Source organism: Rhineura floridana, chromosome 8 (assembly GCF_030035675.1).
Source record: "Rhineura floridana isolate rRhiFlo1 chromosome 8, rRhiFlo1.hap2, whole genome shotgun sequence".
NCBI lineage: Eukaryota > Metazoa > Chordata > Lepidosauria > Squamata > Rhineuridae > Rhineura > Rhineura floridana.
Window position 1 is genome coordinate 74,507,661 of NC_084487.1, and position 22,130 is coordinate 74,529,790.

The following is a 22,130-nucleotide window of genomic DNA, read 5'->3' on the forward strand; positions in this document are numbered from 1 at the left end:
TTGAGAAGCTGGTTTCATTCCAAAAATAAAAGCTCATTACAGATTGATTCTGCATTGCCCAGCAGTGAAAATGAATGAAAACATATGTAAGCGGACCTGGCAATGGGGAGTGTTTCCACATCTGTGCTGGGAATATACTACTTCTTCATTCACCTGGGGCATGTGCAGGGAGGAAAAGGCATGGAAAACCTAATCAAGGGGAGAGTTTTCAATTGCGTATGAAGTAACTACACTTAGCTTTGTGAATGGGAGGATCTAGAATCAATCTACATTGAAAGCACCATATTGAGGGCATGCATTAACTATTATGAATTAAGACAAACTACTTTTTTTTGCTACATATGCTGACTATTTTTATAGTCAGTCCATACAGATACATTGATTTAAAGGTTTTTATGAAAAGTGGGAATGGAACATATTTAAATAAATAGAATAAGATTCACTAATAGGCAAAAAACCTTGCAGTTTAAGAACGTACCTATAGCCAACAGATATTTCTATCAAACTTTTAAAAGCAGGGGGAGAGGAGAGGAGAGGAGGGGAGGGGGAGAGGAGAGGAGAGGAGGGGAGGGGGAGGGGAGGGGGAGGGGAGGGGAGGGGGAGGACAGGTTTTATCATTTGCATGTTTATTGAGTTCAATGGGATTTACTCCCATGCAATCATGCTTAGGATAGGTAAAACTATCTAAAACTAACTAAAAAGGGTGGCCATAGTGTTGATGTTGATGGGGGACTGCATGTGATCCCCACAATAGAGAAAGTCAGAGGCCCACTCTGCCTTGTCCACATAGCTCCAGTGACTGGTCCCATGGCCAGGAGGACCTGCCTCCAAGGGGCCCCCCTCCAAATCTTCCTCACTGGCGTCTCCATCTGCACCAGCTAGTTGGGTGGCAAGCATCATCAGTAGCAGCAAGAGGAGGAGGAAGAGGTGGTGGTGGTAGGAGAAGTCCAACCTCAGCCTCTCCCAAGCACGTATCCTCATCGTGGTTCCACATGGGGTCTCTCCAAGCCCTCTGGAGTGGATGATTGTGAACATCAAGCACTTAGTTCACAATTTAGCAATCCTAGGAAAAAACATCTGGCTGACTCTTCTTTCTTCCTGGTTTACAGCTCTGCCCCTGGAGATGCCAGGGATTGAACCTGGAACCTTCTGTCTGCAAAGCACATGTTCTGTCACTACACTTCCCATGATTCTTTGGGGGAAGCCATGACTGTCTCACGTGAAATCAAGTCTGGTGTGGGTGTGGCCCCCTGATTAGCCAAGCCCAGCAGCTGTGAGTCTGGCTTTTAGAACACTGACAGTTGGTTTTTACTGAGCATGCCCGACGTTATCATTGAGTTCAAGGTAAAATTTCTTAAATTAATTAAAAATCAGCCAGGCATTTTTTTAACTTTTAAACTGTAGAAGATGAAGGTCAGAGTACGGGGCAAGGTCAGTAATAGGATTACAGGTGCTGTGTGAACATGGCTGATTTTTAATTAATTTCAACAGATTATGAGAACTCTGACAGAAAAAAGTCCAAAAGGGGTCTGGATTTTTTCTCTCTTTTTACATTTTGAACTCTCAGTTCTCTCTGACTGCTTTGTGTATTGCCATGAAAATTTAGAGGGTTGTTAAGCAAGCATTTCTGAGTTCAGGACTATAAGTTTTGTAAGGTTTTGTTTTGAATTGAGCTTATGGGAAGCATCAGAATGACATGGGGGTATTTTCAATTTAACATTGTGGAATGTGAAAAATCCATGCTGGCTATAGTATACAGCCACAAGAGTGGCTGTATAATAAATATAATTTGGGCAAATAGAGCATTCAGACTGAGGCAACCAGATTTGTTACATCAAATACAGTAGGCTAGTGATCAGTAAACAAAGGGTGATATCTACCATTAATAACACTTCTTAAGTCCATTTATTTTAGTGGGTCTACTCTGAGTATGAATTATTGAATATTGTCCAAAAGAATTGGTTGTGTCAGTATCTGGTTTCCAAGGCTGCAATCCTGTTCACACTTACATGAGAATAAATCTATTTGAGTTCAACTGACTGCACTTCTGAGTAGACAAAAGGCACAAAATGTTAGCAAACTTCATTTAGCACCTGTGGAAAGAACCTTCACTTGGGGTAGAGGGGACAAATTAGAATTCCAAAATGTATATGTAGTTAAGCATAAATGAAATTGACAGATTTAAGAGCTAAAGTTCAAAAGTTAGCCACAGAGTTATTTTATTCAGCAATAATGTAGGAACAAAAATCATCATCCAAGTGAGCTCTATGAGAACATCTATCATTTATGTCAAGAGTGCTATATGCTTAAGCATACTTAGGTCTTTGTTGGATTGTGATCTTAAGGTATAAGCTGTTTTCTTCACTATAAACTTTAGAAAAAATGAGACTGATATCTGATTTGGTTCTTGGTGTGAAATCATTTTTGTAACTCTAAAAGTTCAAACTTAGCTTTTTTATGCTAAAGTTAGTCATGAGATTTTTAAGGTATTCAAAAGTCTTGTATTATGGCATAAGCTTTCATGGGCAGTCCCAATTCATTGCCAGTTGTAATTACCAAGGTTCAGCAGCAAAGTTTTTTCTCAGTCTATTTTGTCTTTCATTGTTTGGGACTACCGAACCAACAGTAACCTGACCAAGTAAACATTTCTCGTATTATAGCCATTTTTTAAAAATTAAAAAATCTAACATCTTTGATCATATTTAAAGTTTTAAAATGCTAACCATTTTCTTTCTACAGAGGAATTCAAGGGCTCAACAATAGTTGAATTAATGAAGAAAGAAGGCACCACTTTGGGCCTTACGGTATCTGGTGGAATTGACAAGGATGGGAAACCAAGAGTGTCCAACCTTCGTCAAGGAGGAATTGCTGCTAGGTAAACACTTCTCATGCCAAAGAGCAGAAAATAATATGAAAGCTTTAAAATAAATTCAGCAACAAATAACCAAATCAATACCTGTAAGTTAGTATATGAAAACCGAAACACAAAATGAAACTTTTTTCAGTAACTGCTCCTCTGCTTCCCTTGATTAGTGTAAGCTTGAAATATCAAAGATCATTTCAAGATAGTTAATTTCCTCTGAATTCCTTTAAAATTAGATAATTAAAGTTGAGAAATATTTCACAATTTAATATACGCAATTTCCTGGGAGTATGTCCCATTGAACTCAGTGGTGCTTACTTCTAAGTAGACCTGTACAGCAGTGGTTCCCAACCCGGGGGGCGCAAAGTAATCCAGAGGAGGCCACGAACAGTAAAGAAATAAATTATTATTATTTTTTAAAGTCTTCACTCCTTGGACACTGTCTGCTCCCACTGCCACTTCAGACAACACCTCCCCCTTGCTCCAAACAAGAGGGGAGGACTTTTGCTGAAGCACCAGCACGTCTTTCAGGCATGCTGAGGGTAGGCATCTGCCTATAAAACACATGGCAGACACCAAAGGAGGCTGAGGGCAGAGCTACCAAAGAAGAGGGAATTACTATCACTGAGTCCCATCTCACACTGCTGCTGCTGACGACACCCTTACTCAGAACGAGAGGGCTTTTCATGAAGCAAAAAGAAGCAAGGCTGCAAGGAAAGGCTGCTTTCCTCCTTCCTTCCTGGCAGCCAACCTGCCTGCCTTTCATGGCTCCTGAGTCACTGCCATCTCCTTTTAAAAATTATTCTTATTTGCAAGGCTGCCCAGATCTCGCCTTCAGCCCAGATGGAGGCAAGGAACAGTGAGGAAGCTCAGGACTTGCTCGCCCCCCATCTCTGAGGCTAAATGTGTGTGCCAGCATCCCCCCCTTTCTTTCACCTACACTGCGTTCCCCAATCTCTCCAAGATGCTGTGGCAGTTGAGGGCTTCCCCCCTCCTACATGCCCAAATCCGTGCACACCTACAGATTCTTGCAGGAGAGGCAGATGTTGTTTTTATGTGTGTGTGTGCACTGATTTGTCTTTTGCTCCACTCTCATTCCCCAAGTGCACACTAACCAAGTCATCAGTTCTGATGATCATCCCAAGGCCTAAAAGCACTAACCCCCCTCCTCAATCTATCTACCCTTTTGTCTTCACAATCTAGCATCCCCACCATGGCTGCTTCTTTATTGTTATTGTTATATTATATTATATTATTATTATTTAAAAAGTCAGCAGATTGGGTGAGGCTGGGGTCCACATACTGCAGCTGAAATGTATTTATTTAATAATTATTGCATTTATATCCCACCTTTCCTCCAAGTTGCTCAAGGTGGTGCACATAGTCCCCCCCTTCCATTTTATCCTTACACCAACCCTGTGACATAGGTTATGCTGAGAGACTGTGTTTGGCCCAAGATCACCCATGGGCTTTATGGGTGGGTGAGGATTTGAACCTGAATCTTAGTCCAACACTGTAACCCACTGGTGTTGGGAGACAGGACTGTACATCTTCAGACTATGTGTGTGGGGGGAGGGGGTTACCAACTTGATTGGACCTTTGCATTAAGAAAAGAAAGTAACACCTCCCTGTCTGCTGGGAGGTTTTTATGGAAAGAGATATTTGGAGATGTGATTTTGCCACACACCATTTTTTCAATTAACAGAGGCTGAAATTACAATTTGCGTGGCGGGGGGTCACAAAAACTTTTGAGCTTAAAAAGGGGGTCCCATACTCATAAAGGTTGGATTGCATTGCTAGTGACTTGTGTAGAAGGTACTTTGCTACCAACTGACTAAAACAAAACTGAGTAGCAAGTATTTCAAAAGTAAAAAAAAAATAGTTAAGTGGATCTTATTTTAGCTGACCCATCTAATTGGCAAGTCTTTCTACATATGATCCAGACAAGTTAATGACATATTCCCCTGCACTATATTTTAAATCATATTTAACTAAATCTAACAATAGGGGAGGAACCATAGCTCAGCATTACAGTACAGTTTTTGCATGCAGAAGGGGCCCAGTTTCAATCCCCAGCAAGTCCCGCTAAAAACTATTTCTGATAGCAGATGATGTTAAAAACGTCTGCCTGAGTTTCTGGAGAGCTGCCGCCAGTCAGAGTAGTCAACAATGGGTTATGTACAAATAGTTCTAGTATGGGCCATCTTCTGTGTTCCCAGTTATTGGGGGCAGGGGCCTATCTGCTCTTTTCCACTGAATCTCTTTGTACACTGATGACACTGCACAAATAATAATAAATGCTGAATAGCCTAGTAGAATGTCATATTACCATATAGATAATTAGCATTAAAATCACCTTGTTGTCATACCTAATACATTTCAGAGTAAAGTCACTTAATTATTACAAGCAAATAAAATGCAGTTTCACTGAAGAAGAGGTGTGTGTTGCAGGAGTGACCAACTAGATGTGGGGGACTACATCAAATCTGTGAATGGAATCAACCTGACAAAGTTTCGCCATGATGAGATCATCAGTTTGCTTAAGAACGTTGGTGAGCGGGTTGTATTAGAAGTGGAGTATGAGCTACCACCAATATGTAAGTAATGAGCTGTAAATGGTGCTAATCCTGTGTGTGAAGTCATTTTACATGAGTGACGTTAGTGGGGATGTAAAACTATTATTTGTTGTTCAAACTGAAATAGGAGTGTTGAGTAGTATTATATTTCACAGTTTAGAACACAATTGTGATTTGTGTCTCTTAAATGATGCCACAACTGTGAACTCAACACCTTCAGGTGCTGAAATTTGGCTTTCCTCCCTCTCCTCTTCACATGATTCACAGATTCATCTTAAGGGGTTGCCTTGTTTTGTACCAATCTTACTACCACTATATTTTTAGCTTTCACCCATCTTGATCAGTCACTAGTAAATTGCTCATCATTGTGACTGAGTTGGGTATGTATGAACAGGAGACGCCATGGAGGAGTTGGGAGCTTCCAGTAGTAGTAAACTTGTTTTGCCTCCAACACAACATTCTCCTCAATATACTCTTGTGTATATGAATAAATGTCATCCATTCACTTATGTGGAAATAAGAAAAGCACTCACACCAGATAGGAAACTAATACTGCCCCTCATGACTTCATTGTGTGGGATGCAGGGTAGGTTTTCCCCACCATCAACTATTTCTCTATTTACTTTGTCCCATCACACTCAGTCACATCAACTGGAAACCAAGCCAGACCCTATTTGAATTGTACTTTACTCTTTCATCCTAACAGCCTTGTGTTGGCTTGTATTTCTTGGTCGTATGTATGTCACATACACAGTCATACATATAGAAGGAGGGAGAGAGACATGACTCAATATCTATATTCTTTTTAGTGCATCCCAGTCATATAAATTAAAGGTGCTTTAAGTGCTTGTCACTGTGCGCAGGATTATGATCAATTTAATTGAACATATTTTGTTTTAGGGTACTGATAAATTAAACTTGGTGTTTTTATTAACATTGCTGAACTGCAATGTTCTATTTATTACATTATATGGTATAAATAATTAAGCTTTGTGATCTCAATAAGTGAATTTTGATTAACTTAATCGAGTGAACATACAGTGAACTTAATAGGTTAAATTTATTTATTTTGAATCAAACAACTTTGTTTACACCGTTATATTACATTCAGTATATGTGTGATTTTTGTGACCACTGAATTGAAAACGAGTCTGTCACACTGCATTACAGTTTCTACCATGACCATTCATTTAAGTTTTCAAAATTTGTGACCTTGTACAAGTATAGCTGGTAATGAAATGGAATGATAAGTGTCCAGTTATTACTGTCAGTATTTGGTCAATAAAGCGCACTCACAATTCCTTGTCATGCCATACCTATTTTTGCCATACACACATATGCGTGCATGCACAGACGAGTGAGTCAGTCAGTGTTGCCTAATGATTGAGAGGGTATTAGAATCTGTGTTCAACTATTTGATCAGCCATACTGACAGATCTCACCTGCAGCTTCTCAGCTGTCAAATTGGAACAACAGTAGTGCCCTGTTTTATAATGATATTCTGAGGCTGAACAAGATATACATAGTATACTGAAGATATGGAATATTCTAATAAAAAAATATTAAAGCTGCAGTGCTGTCCGTTACTTTGAACTGTTTCTAGGTGGGATATGCTAGCAGTGGCAACAGACTCTGGCATCTAGCAAGACAATGATTTCAGTGTGTTAATTATTTACTTGGAAAGCCCTTGCAATGCTAATGACAGCTTTAGTTCTTAGTTCTGCCAAGAGTTACAATCCTGCCCACACACCCAACAGTCCTGGAGAGAGCCCTTTCATTTAGGCTTCATAATACTATGAGCTGATCATCTTCTTGTGTTATACCAGAAGAGAAGCATCAACGTTAATTTTTGTTTGATTATTTCAGTATTAATTAAAAGCAACTGGGAAAGAGCCATAGCTCAGTGATAGAGCATCTGCTTTGCATGCAGAAGGTCCCAGGTTCAGTCCCTGGCATCGCCAAGTAGGACTGGGAATGCCCCCTGTCTGAAACCCACTTCCAGTCAGTGTAGACAATACTGAGCTAGATGAACCAATGGTCTGACTTGGTATAAAGTATGTTGCTATGTTGACAGCAGATTAAGATCAAAATACATTTTAAATTTGTGTGTCTCACCTGAGAATTGCTTTCCCTCTTGATTTTTTATCTCACCAAATCTTAATAATTCATGCCTTCTAATAATTTTTCTGCTAGACCTAAAATTGACATTTCTAGTTTGGCTTACTTATACATCCCTATTAGTCAGAAATAGCTTGGTTCAGAAATCTGCCTTCTAGCTTACATTACATTACCAGACATTATTAGAATTGCTGCAGTCATTGCAGCAGTAGTTACAGTATTCCATTTCTTCAATACTCTGAAAGGAAGAGGTCACATACTCAGTTTTGAGTTTAAATATGACCAGAATTTTATTAACTCACAAGGTATTTCTTGTGCCCACCTAACTCCATTTATCTCCCTTTCTTCATCCCCTTTGCAGTGTTTGCCACCCTTACTTTGATTGTGACAAAAGATTGCGGTTCTGTGTTTTGGTGTTAATTATTTTGCTTTAGAAGATATGGGCCTTCCTTAACCTTGTGACTCCCACCTGTGGTGAACTACAGAATCCATCTGTCCTGTGCTGACTTGAGCTGATGGGAGTTGTAGCCCCAAACAGTTGGAGAGTACGAGGTTTGGGAAGACTGCTTTAGATATTGTTATCAATGTGTTCTTGTGAGCCACATTGTAAGGAAAGTTTTCTTAAAAATCAGAATGGAAATTCATTAATAATAATAATAATAATAATAATAAACTTTAATTTATAGGCCGCCTATCTAGCCAGTGGCCACTCTAGGCGGCGTACAATAAAACATGATAAAATACAATAAACAATATAGCCAGTACAGTACAATGCAAAAATTACAGTATTTAGTAGATTGTTCATATTACAGTTCTAGAACTAGTTCACCTTGGAAGTCTCAAAAGTCGTAAAGGCCTGATGGAAAAGCCAAGTTTTCAGGCCCCGGCGAAATATATCTAGGGAAGGGGCATGTCGAAGATCTATTGGGAGGGAGTTCCAAATCGTGGGGGCTGCTACAGAAAAAGCCCTCTCTCGAGTCCTCACCAACCTAGCCACTTTAGTCGGCGGAACCGAGAGAAAGCCCTGATAAGATAAGCTCAGTTTCTCCTTCTCAGTTTGTCTAGGTGACGCTGCCCTAGCTCCAAACCTCAGAGCAGTTACACATACTGATCTTCACCTCTCATTGTGTAAATAATCCTTACAGGTGTGCCAAGGAAGACCCATGTCAGTATTGTACACCTTGAACCAATCTTAAAGAGTACAAGGCTAACATCCCCCATGGAAGCTATCCATTCTTAGTCCTTCCAGTTAGTTAGTCCTGAAAGACTGGCTATGAATGGTTCTTCCTTATTTAGATCATAAATCAAGACACTTACCATTTTGTCTCCTGTGATAAATCAGGGCTGGCCTTACCATTAGGCAGAGTGAGGCAGTGAATACTGGGCTCAGAAACTGAAGATGATTTGTTGAAAAACAGAGCTGTGTGTACCATGCAACCTGCCCTCCGCCCCTTAGGCTAGCCTGTTTTCTTCAGGTACATTGGAAGATACTGACCCATTGCTAGTTTTGGAGTAAGATCCCACTTTCAGTTTGGTTGGTTTCTGTGTGTGGAGTGGGGGACACCTTCTTGTCCTTCATCACAATCAACATAATGTCTTGGACCCTGCTTGGGCCCACTAGTTCTGACTAGGGATGGTGTGAGAAATTTGATTCAGTTCGCATTTCAAGCCACATCTATCAGATTCTCACTTTCTGAAATAATATGAGAAATTAAACACAGCCATCCTTCAAAATTCAAACTTACTCAAATTTTACAATGCAGCTCGCCAACCAATGTTTACAAAAAGGCATATATTAAAGAAAAGTGTGCATAAAAATTAATATATATGAGTGACATTAACATACAAATATGCATTATATGATGAGAAATAGCTTGCAAAAATATGTACCTTAGTCAAAACTGCCTGCAAAAATGTGTGTATTAGGAGCAATTCACACTAAAATGCTGGAGAATTTTCATGAGAATTCTTTTTTTAAAAAAATTGCAGATTGCTGCAGAAATGTAGAGAACTGAATATAAGATTGGGAAAATGAAAAACCAAGAGAACTGAAATTGACAGATCTTTCCATCCCTAATTCTGACACCTGTTTTTTAATTGAATCAGCTGAATTACGTGTCTCCTGCGTAGCACTGATGCTGCTTCATTCACATCAAAACCACAGTATGGAATAAGCAACAACATAAAGAACAAAAAATCCTTTTCCAACATCTCATTCAGGTCCAGGAGCAAGAATTATTACTTGGCCCTGGTTGATGGCCTTCTGGACTTACATCTCATGTTAAGGAAGAGTGGTTAGCATGTAATGTTAACATGTAATTTTATTATGTATAATTGTTTAAACTGGCTGATTTTATTCAAATGTAAAAATGCTATATTAACATGTTTTAAATGTTTGCTTTTATCAATATCTTAATAAAAATTTTAGATGGTTTTGTAAACTGCTTAGAGGTATTCTGTTGAGTAAACAGTATCTAAATTTTGTTAAATACATAAATAAATATGCGGTGACACCTAATTAAAAAGATAAGTAAGCAGAGCTTTCTTAAAGCCTCAGACCATCCCTTTGGCTGGTTAGCCACCACATTGCTTGATTAAGCTGGGCTATGCAGGGCTTGGCCCCTGTATTCTCATTTAACTTTGGAGAGGGACAATTGCCTAATATTAGAGCATATTCCCAAGGTCCAAGGTTCAATCCTTGGCATCACTAAGTAGGGCTGGAAATGAAAGGTCCCTGTTTGAAACCGTTGAGAACTATTGCCAATCAGTGTGTACAATTCTGGGCTAAATGGACCAGAGGTTTGACTCAGTAAAAGCCTGCTTCCTGCGTCCCCATAATGGAAGGAGGCAATACCTATAGGGCAGAGGAGTGAGATTCTTACAAACAGCGGTTTAAACATAGAAACTTGCATCAATTTGCGTCAGTCAGCATGGCTCTGCCAAAACCAGGTAGGTGTTTTTGTAAAGGTATCACTGTCTTAGAAGCTGATTGTTTCTGTATTTTAGTTTTTTCTTCTAAATTGAAAACTGCATAATTTTATTATATTAGAAATATTTTATTAATTACTGTAAATATTAATATGATTGTAAATAGTATAATTAGAAAATGTGTTTTCATCTTTCAGCTATACAAGGTTCGGGTGTCATTTTTAGAACTGTGGAAGTTACTTTACATAAAGAAGGAAACACTTTCGGGTTTGTAATAAGAGGTAAGTTCTTCCTTACATTTTGTTTCCCGTACTTTTCGAGCTTGCCTCCCTTCTAAACTTATTCTGCCTTCCATGCCTCTCTCCCTCCCACCATTTGTTCCACAGCAGAGCTTGCAAAGATCCTTGCACATAGCTGGATGCATGCAGACTGCTGCTGAGTTGTGTGCAAAAAGCTGTGGGCAAGGATACTAATCAAACACAGGCATTAGAAAGGGAAATAGACCAAGACGTCTGTGACAAGACATCTGCAGTTCTAAGACCATGTCTGATGAAGAGAAGAAAAGTTCATCTGTCTTAGGATGGTATACCTGACTTGGTATTTTACACTTCCTTCCAGATGTCCCCTGCCCTACAAAAAGGTTTTGCCCACACAGTATGAGAAATGCTATCCTAGCAGTTAGCTGTTTTCCAATATCTAGATTAGGGCAAACAAAGCAAGTGTGTGATTGTCAATATTTACTCCTTGAAGTTTGAAAAAAAAAGTTTATTATTTAAATTGATATGCCACCTTTCTAAAGAACAATCTGAATAAAAGCACAGTAACCAGGGCTCGAATCCCCACACAGCCATGAAGCTCACTGGGTGACCTTGGGCCAGTTACCGCCTCTCAGCCTCAGAGGAAGGCGATGGTAAACCCCCTCTGAATACTGCTTAAAATGAAAACCCAATTCATAGGGTTGCCATACGTCGGAATCGACTTGAAGGCAGTTCATTTTTTCATTTTTCAAGCAATAAAGAGCTACATAACAATATATCAATAGAAGAACCATTAAAAAATCAGTCAGTAAAAATATATTTCCCTAACATGGAAGGATACTGAAGAGCGAGCCAGGTAAGCATCCCTTGGGAGAGAATTCTAAAGCCAGAATGAACCCAATGAGAAGGCCCTCTCTCATGTCCCCACCAAATATACCTCAGATGTTGTCAGGAATAAGAGAAGGGGCTCTTTGGGATATTTCAGAATTCAGGCAGGCTCGTGAGGGAAAAGGCAATCTTTACCATAACCTTTTCCCAAGGTACTTGTATACTGGCTTTCAGTATTTTCTATGCTGCTCAGGTTTTTAAGCTTTCTTTAATGTAATTAATGTAACAAGAACTTAGTCATGACTAAGTACTATGCCTTTGCTTTCAATAGGACTTAGTCACAGCTAACTTTGGTGGGATTATCCTCAACAAAGCACCAGCTCCCTAGATTTTGAACGTACATCATAATACACCACAGTTATTTCACTGGCTTCATAGTTTGGTGTTTTATTTGGGGGGGGGGGATTGTTCTGTATGATGCAGATTTTTCAATATGGTTCCGTTGGAAAAGGATTTTTATACAAGAAGTAGTAAGAAGGTGCCTACTTAATTCTCTTTTCTAGGTGGAGCACATGATGACAGAAATAAATCTCGTCCTGTTGTAATAACATGTGTTAGACCTGGAGGGCCTGCTGACAGGTACAATTTGTCTTCTGTACAGCACGTGTATGTAAACACACACAGACATGCATATATGAAAGAAAAGAAGATACGAAAAGCAAAAAGATAAGTTATTGTGGGGGAGGTGCAAGTTAAGACAGACATCTGCAAAGTACAATAGACACATTCAAGTCTAATCTATTGTATCTTATAAATTATACATTTTATTGTAATAGTAATAATAGGCATTGGACAGGACTACATGGTTTGAATTTTAATTGGGAGACAGCTTGTTTTGTTAAGTAGGTTTTAATCATTTTTAAATGCTTCAAGAAGAATAGAACACACTTCACAATATGCAAGTTTAGTTTACCTTGTGACTTTCATATAGTTTAGCTTCAAGGTGGTTTTTAGCTCATTTCAAGGTTTTTTTTTATTTCACTTTTGGGAAAAGTGTTCTGTATTGATTTTGTTTTAATTGTAAACCTAAGTCCAAATCCTAATTCCTTACAGGTTTGTTGATGCTTCACTTAATAAATATTTAGTAGCAGTTGTTGTCATAATAGAATTTATATCCTGACTTTTCTCCAAGGTGCTGAAGGCAGAACACATACCCCACCCCCTTAGTTATCCTCACAGCAACCATGAAGCTGAAGTTAGGCTGAGATATTGATGTATGTGAAGAGCACACTTGCCTGCAACCAACCAAGATGGTTCAGTGGTTTCTTGTGATTGCTGTGCCTCATTTGCCATTCTGTTCAGTCAGAAGCCACCTTTGTGCATGCAAAGAACACACTTTTCAGTGATATTAATGAGGAATCTCTGTCTGACAGACATACACACACCATTTTTATGCATGTGCATAACATTTGGATCAGGGCAAATATTATGACAGAGTCATCTGGAAAATCTACTACTTACATTCTCCTTTTCATCTATTTCTCTGAGTCCTGGAATTTGGAAGAATATACTATCGCTGGCTACAATCCTGACTTCTACACAGGGTGCAAGTGTTTTGCTTGTGCATGCAAAGAAGTCAAGAAGCGAGATGAGGCCATGGGGAATGGGGTGGACTATACACCCATTTCCTTGCCCTCCATATTACTGGCCACTTTTCAGTGGTGGCTAAAAGCCACTTTCCATTCCATTCCTTCCACTGGTGAATCCAACAACTCAGCAGTTTGGTCTGAGCTGCTCCTGCTTGTGGCACAAACGGCATGTGTGAGAGAGACCATTTCACTGGGTGCCTCAAGAGAGGCAGTGGAGGGCTTCTCCCCATCAGGCCATAGTCACAGAACAGCAAGCAAGAAGGGCAGATGTGAGGTACTTCAAGCTCTTCCTCCTTCCTCACTGGCCACTTTTGACTAGCCAATTTCCTGTCCTCCATGCTCTGGCCTTCATGTGTGGATGGCAAAACAATAGTCATTCTCTTTTATAGCTGAGAGGATATTGTAATGCATACCAGGGGCAGAAAAACTGATCAATTTTCTCTCAGCTTGCAAGGGAGGAAATCAAGAACTTTGAAAAATATATGTGAAGTTATTGAAAGAATGACTCTTCGCCTTTTGCAACTTCCCCCTGCTAAAACAGGGGTGAGGAACTTGTGGCCCTTCAGATATTTATTAATTATGTATAAATAAATTTGTACACCGCTATTTAATGTAAAAAAACCCCATCATGGCGGTTTACAAAAATTTAAAAAAACATATAGTAAAAACCATTAAAAATGCAGTAATAAGGTCTGAATTGCCTGCATAAATCTGGCGGAACAGAGAGGTTCTCAGCAGCTGTTGAAAGGTTAAAACAGAAGGTGCCTTCTGAATCTCTGTTGGCAGAGCATTCCAGAGAACTGGGACAATGACACTGAAGATTCGATTTTGGATCAATGTTAAATAAGTCTCAGCAACTCAGAGAATGACCTTCACCACTCCTACCAACAATCTCAGTGATCTAGCTAGGATATAAGGGTTCAGTCAGTCTCTAAGGTACCTTGGACCTGTTGTTCAGGGCTTTGTAAAGTGGATGGGTAGTGGATGGGCAGCCAGTACAGATGTTTTAAGAGGGGTGTCACATGTTGGCCATGTGCCCCCATCGGCATTTGCCATGTGCACCAACTGAAGCTTCTGAACCAGGGCCAAGGGCAGCCCCACATAGAGCACATTGCAGTAATCCAACCTCAAGGTTAGCAACACATAGACTATAGTGGTCAGGCTGTCCCTGTCTTGGAACAGCCATATCTGACAAACCAGACAAAGCTGCTAAAAGGCACTCCTAGCCACAGAGGATACTTGTTGTTGGACTCCATCTTCTCACCTACAGCCAGTATGTCCAATGGTCACAGATTGTGGGTATTGTAGTCCACAGTATCTTGAGGGCACCAGGTTCCTCCCCCTGCATTAAAATGTTAGTGTGGCAGGCTCATGTTAGAGACTGTTTTCTTTTATACCAGTCACATGAATTGACTACGGGCACTCTCTTAGTGTGGCAATGAAGGTATATCAAGGAGTATTCAAAGTGCAAGTTTGCACTTCACACTGCTGCCAATTCAATATGTTAGATGGGATGGCAAAGTGTTTCATAGCTTATACCAGCTTTGTCCAACTTGGTGCTTTGGAGTTGACTACAACTTCCAGCATCCCTAACCATGGACCATGTTGATGGGGGCTGACGCTGTAGTCCAAAGCATCTAGAGGGCACCAGCCAGGTTGAGGAAAGCTGGCTTATACTGTAGTAGGGAGTACTAAAGTTTCCTGCAATAATGCTATTCTGGCCCCCTGCAAACAGTGACAGTGAAATTGCTGTGGGCATCTAGATCTTGCTGGAGGAGCTGCCTTCAGATACTGCCCATAAGCAGTATGGATGCCTTGTGCAGTTTATATTGCATCCTGAAGGTGGCCTGAGGCTGATTCACTGCTATGGAACCCATTTCCTGTGGAGAGTTGCCAAAAATGTTTCAGAGGTAGCATTAAGACTTTTATATTTAGCCTGACATTTAATGACCAGCACTAAGCAGATAAACCTGTTATTTTACTAACCTATATCTTGATGAATATTTTAATGCTAGTGCTGGAAGAGGCACTTGTGTGTTTGAGGGCAAAATATTTGTGGTAATATCTATCAATATCCATGTTCCTTAGCAACATGGTAGTATTTCTCCATCATGGGATGGGCTGTAGCTCAGTGGTAGAGCACCTGCTTTACATTTATTTATTTATTTATTTATTTATTTATCCATCACCCCATAGCCAAAGCTCTCTGGGCGGTTTACAGCAGAAGATCCCAAGTCTGATGCCCAGCAGCCCCAAGTAGGGCTGCAAAAGAACCCCGTCTGAAATCATGGAGACCTGCTGCCAGTCACTGGGGGCAATACTGAACAAGATCCATTGTTCTTCAACCTTGGGTCCCTAGATGTTGTTGGACTATAACTCCCATCAACCCCAGCCAGCTTAGTCAAAGGCCAAGGTTGATAGGAGTTGTAGTCCAACAACATCTGGGGACTCAAAGTTGAAGAACAGTGAAGACCAAAAGTCTGACTCTGTATAAGAAAACTTCATGTGTTCTATATTCTGATTAAACCAATTCCCCTTTTTCTAGTGATCTCTCAACTGTCTTGCTGTCATGCTAAATATTAAGAAAAGAGACAGTTGGGCTGAATATCAGAAAAGTGTGTTAGATAGTCACTTTACATGTGCCTACTTACTCCAAATCTCATTATATCAAATTAATAATAACTGTTCTTTTTATCTTCTTTCAGGGAGGGTACAATAAAACCTGGTGATAGGTTGCTTAGTGTTGATGGAATTCGGCTTGTTGGGACATCACACAGTGAAGCCATGAGTATCCTCAAACAGTGTGGGCAAGAAGCAACTCTGCTGATAGAATACAATGTCTCAGTTATGGGTACGTTGAAATGCTGAGCTTTCATTCTGGGAGTCATCTGTGACATCTTACTGTCCATCCTTTAGAGACTACTTGAACAATGATTATGACCTGTTATGCCTCTAGTAGCACAGATATTCCTATCAGCAGCAACTCATTAATCGTGGAGAGATGAAAGTATTTTATTATAATTTAGAGTCTGGCTGTTTCATGGTTTGTAGAGTGAAAACTTATAATAGCTCCTATCAAGGTCGTAAGTCTCTCAGTTATTCCAAGTGAGGTTTACTTGTGCAAAGCAGATAGCAGTGTGTAGCTATTTCTCTCAATTCAGTTTTACAAAATGCTTACATGGCATGACATTAATCTTTATGTCTGTTTAGCGACAGAAAAAGTAAAAAAAGCCCTTTGCAAAAAGCCTAAATGTGTGAGACAACAAAAAATATTCTGCTGTAAAGATTTGTCTAGAAAAAATAATTGCTTGAAAGCAGCCAATGTAATACTGTCACAAAATATTTTTCCCCTTTAAAAAAAAACTATTCAAAAGAAGAAACTGGTGTTTTGCTAACACTCTTTAGAAGATTAGGGAAGGTTAAATGTCTTTCCAAGTTTATAAGCTAAATAACATGGCAACTATATCTGTCTTTAAAAGAATGGTATGAAAATGTCACCCTTCGTATAGTAGCCCGTAGAAGTTACATAAGACAGCATAGACTTTATAGCTTTTTCCTTTTTCATGGTAGGTCTTACCGAATGCTATTGATGGAAAGATTAACTGCGTTTTCTTATCAATAAGGATTTAAAAGTCTCATCAGGAAGGGGAAAAATATGAGGGATCTCAAATGGCTTTGTGAGATAATACCCACAGGACACGTTCCCTTGTGATCCTCTTCACTGAATGTAATTATTCTGTTTGGGGGTGTAGTGTTTACTTAACAACAATATAGGTAGAGAACTTGCCCTGTATAGAAAATTATTGCATGAGACTACTAACCTAAAATTTTCATACTAGAAATACCGATCTGTGGCTAGTTAGTTATGTAGTTACATTTCTAGTATAAAGCCTAGCAGCATAGGCTTTTTAATGGGCTGTGCCAGGACCAGATGAATTATGTTTAAGGAAGTCTAAAACTAAGATAATTAGTTAAAACTAATAGGAGTAATAATAATAATTTAATAAAACTAACAGACAGCTGGATGTAACAGAACTTAAATATGCAAGTGTAGAATTGGAAATAACCTGGTTTTCCTTAATCAAAGATCAAAAGTTTAGACTAGATCAGTAAATAAATTATGCCAGGGACTTTTTGGGGTTTATTTCTTTTTTAATTTATTAGGTTCCTTTCAAAATAAAATATTTTCTCAAGGCAACATACAATGCCTGATAAAATCAGCCAAAAGCATATGCAATATTTCAGTGAAACACCATACCATAGTAAGCAGGAGCAACGCAATCACAGCATCTGTTTTGGCACATCTCCTACCAAGAAACTAAAACAGACTACAGTAATACCTCAGTTAACAAAGTAGATGCGTTCCCAGACATTACTTCTTTAACAGAAACTTTGGTACCAGAAGTAGGAATAACATGGAAAAAATAGGGATAGGTTCCTACACCTGCTCAGAGATGATGGGGGCAGCTTCAACAGGGGCTTTAAAGAGTGCATACCCAGCACCCACTCACTCCCCCTCCTTCTCCCTCCCCTCCTTCTCCTCCTCTGAATAATATTGGATCATTCCTTACCCAACCCTGGGAGAAAGCAAGAGCAAACTTTCTTTAATGCACAGCAAACTCATAGGCTTGTCAGTTTCACCATAGCAAAGCATAGGCACAGGCTTACCAGTTTATCCATAGCAAAACAAAGGCACAGGCTAGTCAGTTTCACCTTAAAGCAAAGGCTCAGGCTTGAAAGTTTATCCATAGCAAAGCAAAACTGGTAAGTTTCACCTTAAAACAGCCTTCCTTAAAAGGAGCTTGGCTCCTGGAGGATTCCTTAACTGAGATATTACTGTACTAAGAACAAAGAACACTTGTTCTTCTCCCTTAATAAAAAGTAATCAGATAATATTTATTTGGGATTTACTTGAATAAATGTGTTAAGAGTACTGCACAGCTGTCCTTCAAGCACATTACTGATACCATTAGGATGTATAATTGCATGGTTCAAATAAACTTTAGCAACTTTTACAAACAATGAAATGTTGGTATAAGTAATTATTCAATCAGTTGTTCAGATCCTGAGTTTCCTCCTCTCAACACAGAGCCAAAATGGAAGCTTTTCTTTTTAATATCTTTCAAGAGAAGTTTGATCCAATCTTAGGCAGAGTAAAATGTGAGTAGATCTTAAGAGTTTGCCACCTCATTTAATATGTAGGCCACCTGCATCCTAGACTGTGACCAAGTCACTCCTACACTACCTTCACCTGCAGAGAAAGTTGTCAATTACATCCTTTTGCAACAAACTAGTGAACTATTTTCAAAGCAAAAAAATGTTCTATAACTCATGTTAAATAATCTAGCCATCCCTTCTTCAGTCTCTAAATGCACTTCTACGAGTCTGGGAAGAGATTACCTTCTATTTATTCATGACTTTATGATTCAAAGTTTGTTTTTGAAGAACAGGCATGTCTTCATAATTCCATGAATGCCACAGCCTGTTTTCTCTCTGTGAGAGCAATTTAGATCACTATACATACTTTCATCGAGCACCATGCCCTTGACATGAAACCTGCTCTCTGAAGTACAGCTGTGATAAATGTTCAGGCTGTGGGCATGCTGCATAAGCATCTCCCAGAAAAGCAACTGGTCAGAGAAACTCATCCAAAGATGAGATAGTTTGCCCTTTATTTATTTTGAATGAGGTGTTAATTTTTTAAAAAATTATACATTTTTTTACAAAACAAAACAGAAGATGAGCCAGCAGATAAGAGAGTAGTCAATAGTACTTATAAGTATGCAAAAACAATTGTAACACTAGAGGGACTGACGAAGACCTGCCCTGGGAGTTAGTATCTGAGCATTTGGGTGCTTACTGCTCACTCCTCTGGGTTGCTGTCTCTTGAGACAGCTGAAGTTGCTAGTAAGTGCTGCAAGGACTGGGACCCCCTGCCTGACTCTGGCTCCAGAAAGAGGCTGAAGTTAATCTTGCAGCCTCTTACATCAGCGCCTGGCCGGGTCGGGGGCATAAAAGCCCAGCTGCCCTTGGGTGGCGGGTTTGCCGCCACAGGGGGTTGCCCCTTAGGTTGTCCCGAGGGCATGGGCACTACCCTCTTCTATTTCTTTCTTCTTTTACCCAATCTAGAGGGGATTGGTAGTGGGGAGGGCGTATGGTGCATGGGTAGTTCCTGCACAGGGTGAGAGCCTATGCAGTGAACTGAATGATAGGAGAAAGTTGCCAGATGTCTTCAGAGTGAGAATCTATAACTGGCAGAAGGCTGGCCCTCCCTGGGTGTGAGACGGGGGGAGTAGATGTGCCCTGTGTGAAAGATATTGAGTGGGTCTGACTGTTTCCATTTCTCTCAGAGGCCTACTGGAATAACTGGTTTAGGTAGGTTTTGTTGGTGGGCTCTTGTTGGGTCCATATCAGGTGTTTAGGAGGAGACTTAGTAAGAAGGAACATGGGTGATGCCACCCCAATTTCAGTGAGCATGGGTAGAGGGAAGTATAGCCATGGGGAAGTGGTAAACTACCATAGAAGATGAGGGCTCCCACTCCTCTCATGGACGGGTTCCTTGCTGCTCATCTGCTGTGTTCGCTGGCCTGTGTGTGTTGTTTAATGCCAGATCAGTACACAATAAGACCACACTCATCCATGATTTGATTGCGGATGAAGGTGCCGATTTGGTGTGCATTACCAAGACCTGGGTGGGTGAGCTGGGAGGAGTTGATCTGACCCAGCTTTGCCCACCTGGATACTCAGTGCAACACCAGCCCAGGCTGCAGGGCCAGGGGAAGGAGTTGCTGTGGACTACAGAACTTGCATCTCTATCACCAGGAAACCCCTCTGTCTTGGAGCTGGCTGTGAGGACCTGCACCTGGTGTCGGGCCAAGGAGACAGTAAACTAGGGTTGCTGCTGGTGTAGCGTCCACTCTGCTGCCCAGCAGTTTCTGTGACTGAGCTGGCAGAGGCCATCTTGGTTGTGGTATTGGAGGAGCCTGGAACGTTAGTCCTGGGTGATTTCAATGTACATGCTGAGGCTGCCTCTAGTGTTTCAGCTCGGGACGTCATGGCCTCCATGACAACCATGGGGATGTCTCAAGTTGTCACCGGCCCGACACATAGGGCAGGGCACACCCTCGATTTAGTTTTTACTCCAGATGGAGGAAGGGGGGTGGATGTTACCCCATTGTCATGGTCAGACCACTTCCTGGTGAAGTTTATGACTTATGGCTCTGATCCTCCCCTGCAGAGGTGGTGGACAGATTAAGATGGTGCATCCGGAGACTAATGGAATCCACTGGATTCCTGAATACCCTGAGGGAACTCCCAGTAGATAGAGCAGGTGACCCTGTTGAAGCCCTTGTCACACTGTGGAACAGCGAAGCACATTGGGCTCTTGACACAGTTGTCCATGAGTGCTGTCTCTGGCATTGTGGAGCCCGGTTTGCACCCTGGAAGGACAGGGGGAGTGTGACCCTGTTACTCTTACTTGATCTCTCAGCAGCTTTTGGTACCATTGACCATGGTATCCTTCTTGGCTGAGATGGGTATTGGAGGCACTGTCTTGGTGAGATGGGTATTGGAGGCACTGGTTTACAGTGGTTCCGATCCTATCTCCAAGGTCGTTTTCAGAGAATAGCATTGGATGATAAAGTGTTTTTAGTGCTTTTGTTTGCCACCCTGGGCTCCTAGTGGGAGGAAGGGTGGGATATAAATCAAATAATAAATAAATAAATAAAAAGTACTTTAAAAGGCTGAGTAAATAAAAACATTTTTGCCAGGTACCTAAAAGAAAGCAACATTGGTTGCCCACTGATCCTCCCCAGAGAGGCAGACAGAGGGCTGGTTCTCACAACATGCTAAGCCAAACCTTGGTGGCCTCTTTGCTACTCTCTTGTCCTTTTTTCTGCTGCGCCATCGTGAGGTATGCCAAGGTGTGGCTTAGCATGATAAAACTGGACTCATGGTTAAGCTTTCTCCTCGCAAACCATGAGCTGTAACCATGGTTTGTTCTCCCCTGTAACCCAAGAGGAACAAAGTGACCGCTCTATGGGGTTACCTTATAAATAAATAATGCAAACACAATTACAATTTGGTAATAATTTGCAATGTTTAAATCAGGTAGCAAAAATAGCAACAATAATACAACTTATCCCAATGGAATATAACATAAATATTCAAAATATAATAATTCCCAAAGTTCCATGCATCGAACAAGGCATCAGTGCAGGAGTTGCTTACAGAAAGGTCCAAGATAGGAAGATTGTCTAGGGGTTCCCATAGACAAAAGCCTTAAAGCCCTAAGTAAAACACAAGATAGATACAAATACATAAAGTCACCAAAAGGAATTTACTCTTCTATTCCCACCTACACAGATAAATTAAAATCCCATTACCGCAGTCAAAGTGACAGGGACCTAATTCTTGCTCCATGGCATTAACAGTGCCTTTCCCCTCCAGCTCTCTCTCTTTCTCAACTAAAACTCACAAGTACTGCCCCTTCCTTAAGGTTTCTTCACTGACTGGATGAAACCAATAATCATAGGGGTTATATTTGCACCCTCACACAGTCTTGCTAAGCCAAAGTTTGGCTTAGCATGTCATGCAAATCAAACCAGAGAGGGCATCAGCAGGTGAACTAAGAGAGCAGGCAGGCTGGTATGGGAGGTGTTCCTTCAGCTTGTCCATCATAGAGAGAAAAATATTAAGTATTGGCACAAACTGCATGGTTAGGTTTTGTGAGCTAAAATAATAAACTCTTCTTACAGTTCTTTGTTCCTTATTATGTTGCAATCATATTCCACATGTCACTTTCTTACTGAAGTCATATTGAACTAAGTTATTAAAATGGTAAATAGTAAACCTAGGAGCTAAATTATTAAGCTCTCTCATGCTCCACTGGATATGTTGTTTTCACTTGACA

The 22,130-nt window shown here is 40.4% G+C and overlaps 1 protein-coding gene across 2 annotated transcripts in view; it reads left to right on the forward strand.

Moving 5' to 3' along the window:
• The window catches only part of GRIP1 (glutamate receptor interacting protein 1), a 606,542-nt gene that overhangs the window by 477,610 nt on the left and 106,802 nt on the right, over nucleotides 1–22,130 (forward strand). For both annotated transcript variants that reach the window (XM_061639804.1, XM_061639805.1), the window contains 5 exons: nucleotides 2,740–2,875; nucleotides 5,315–5,460; nucleotides 10,683–10,766; nucleotides 12,134–12,209; nucleotides 15,925–16,070. In XM_061639804.1, coding sequence (XP_061495788.1) covers nucleotides 2,740–2,875; nucleotides 5,315–5,460; nucleotides 10,683–10,766; nucleotides 12,134–12,209; nucleotides 15,925–16,070 — 588 coding nt within the window. The remainder of the gene's footprint in view (nucleotides 1–2,739; nucleotides 2,876–5,314; nucleotides 5,461–10,682; nucleotides 10,767–12,133; nucleotides 12,210–15,924; nucleotides 16,071–22,130) is intronic.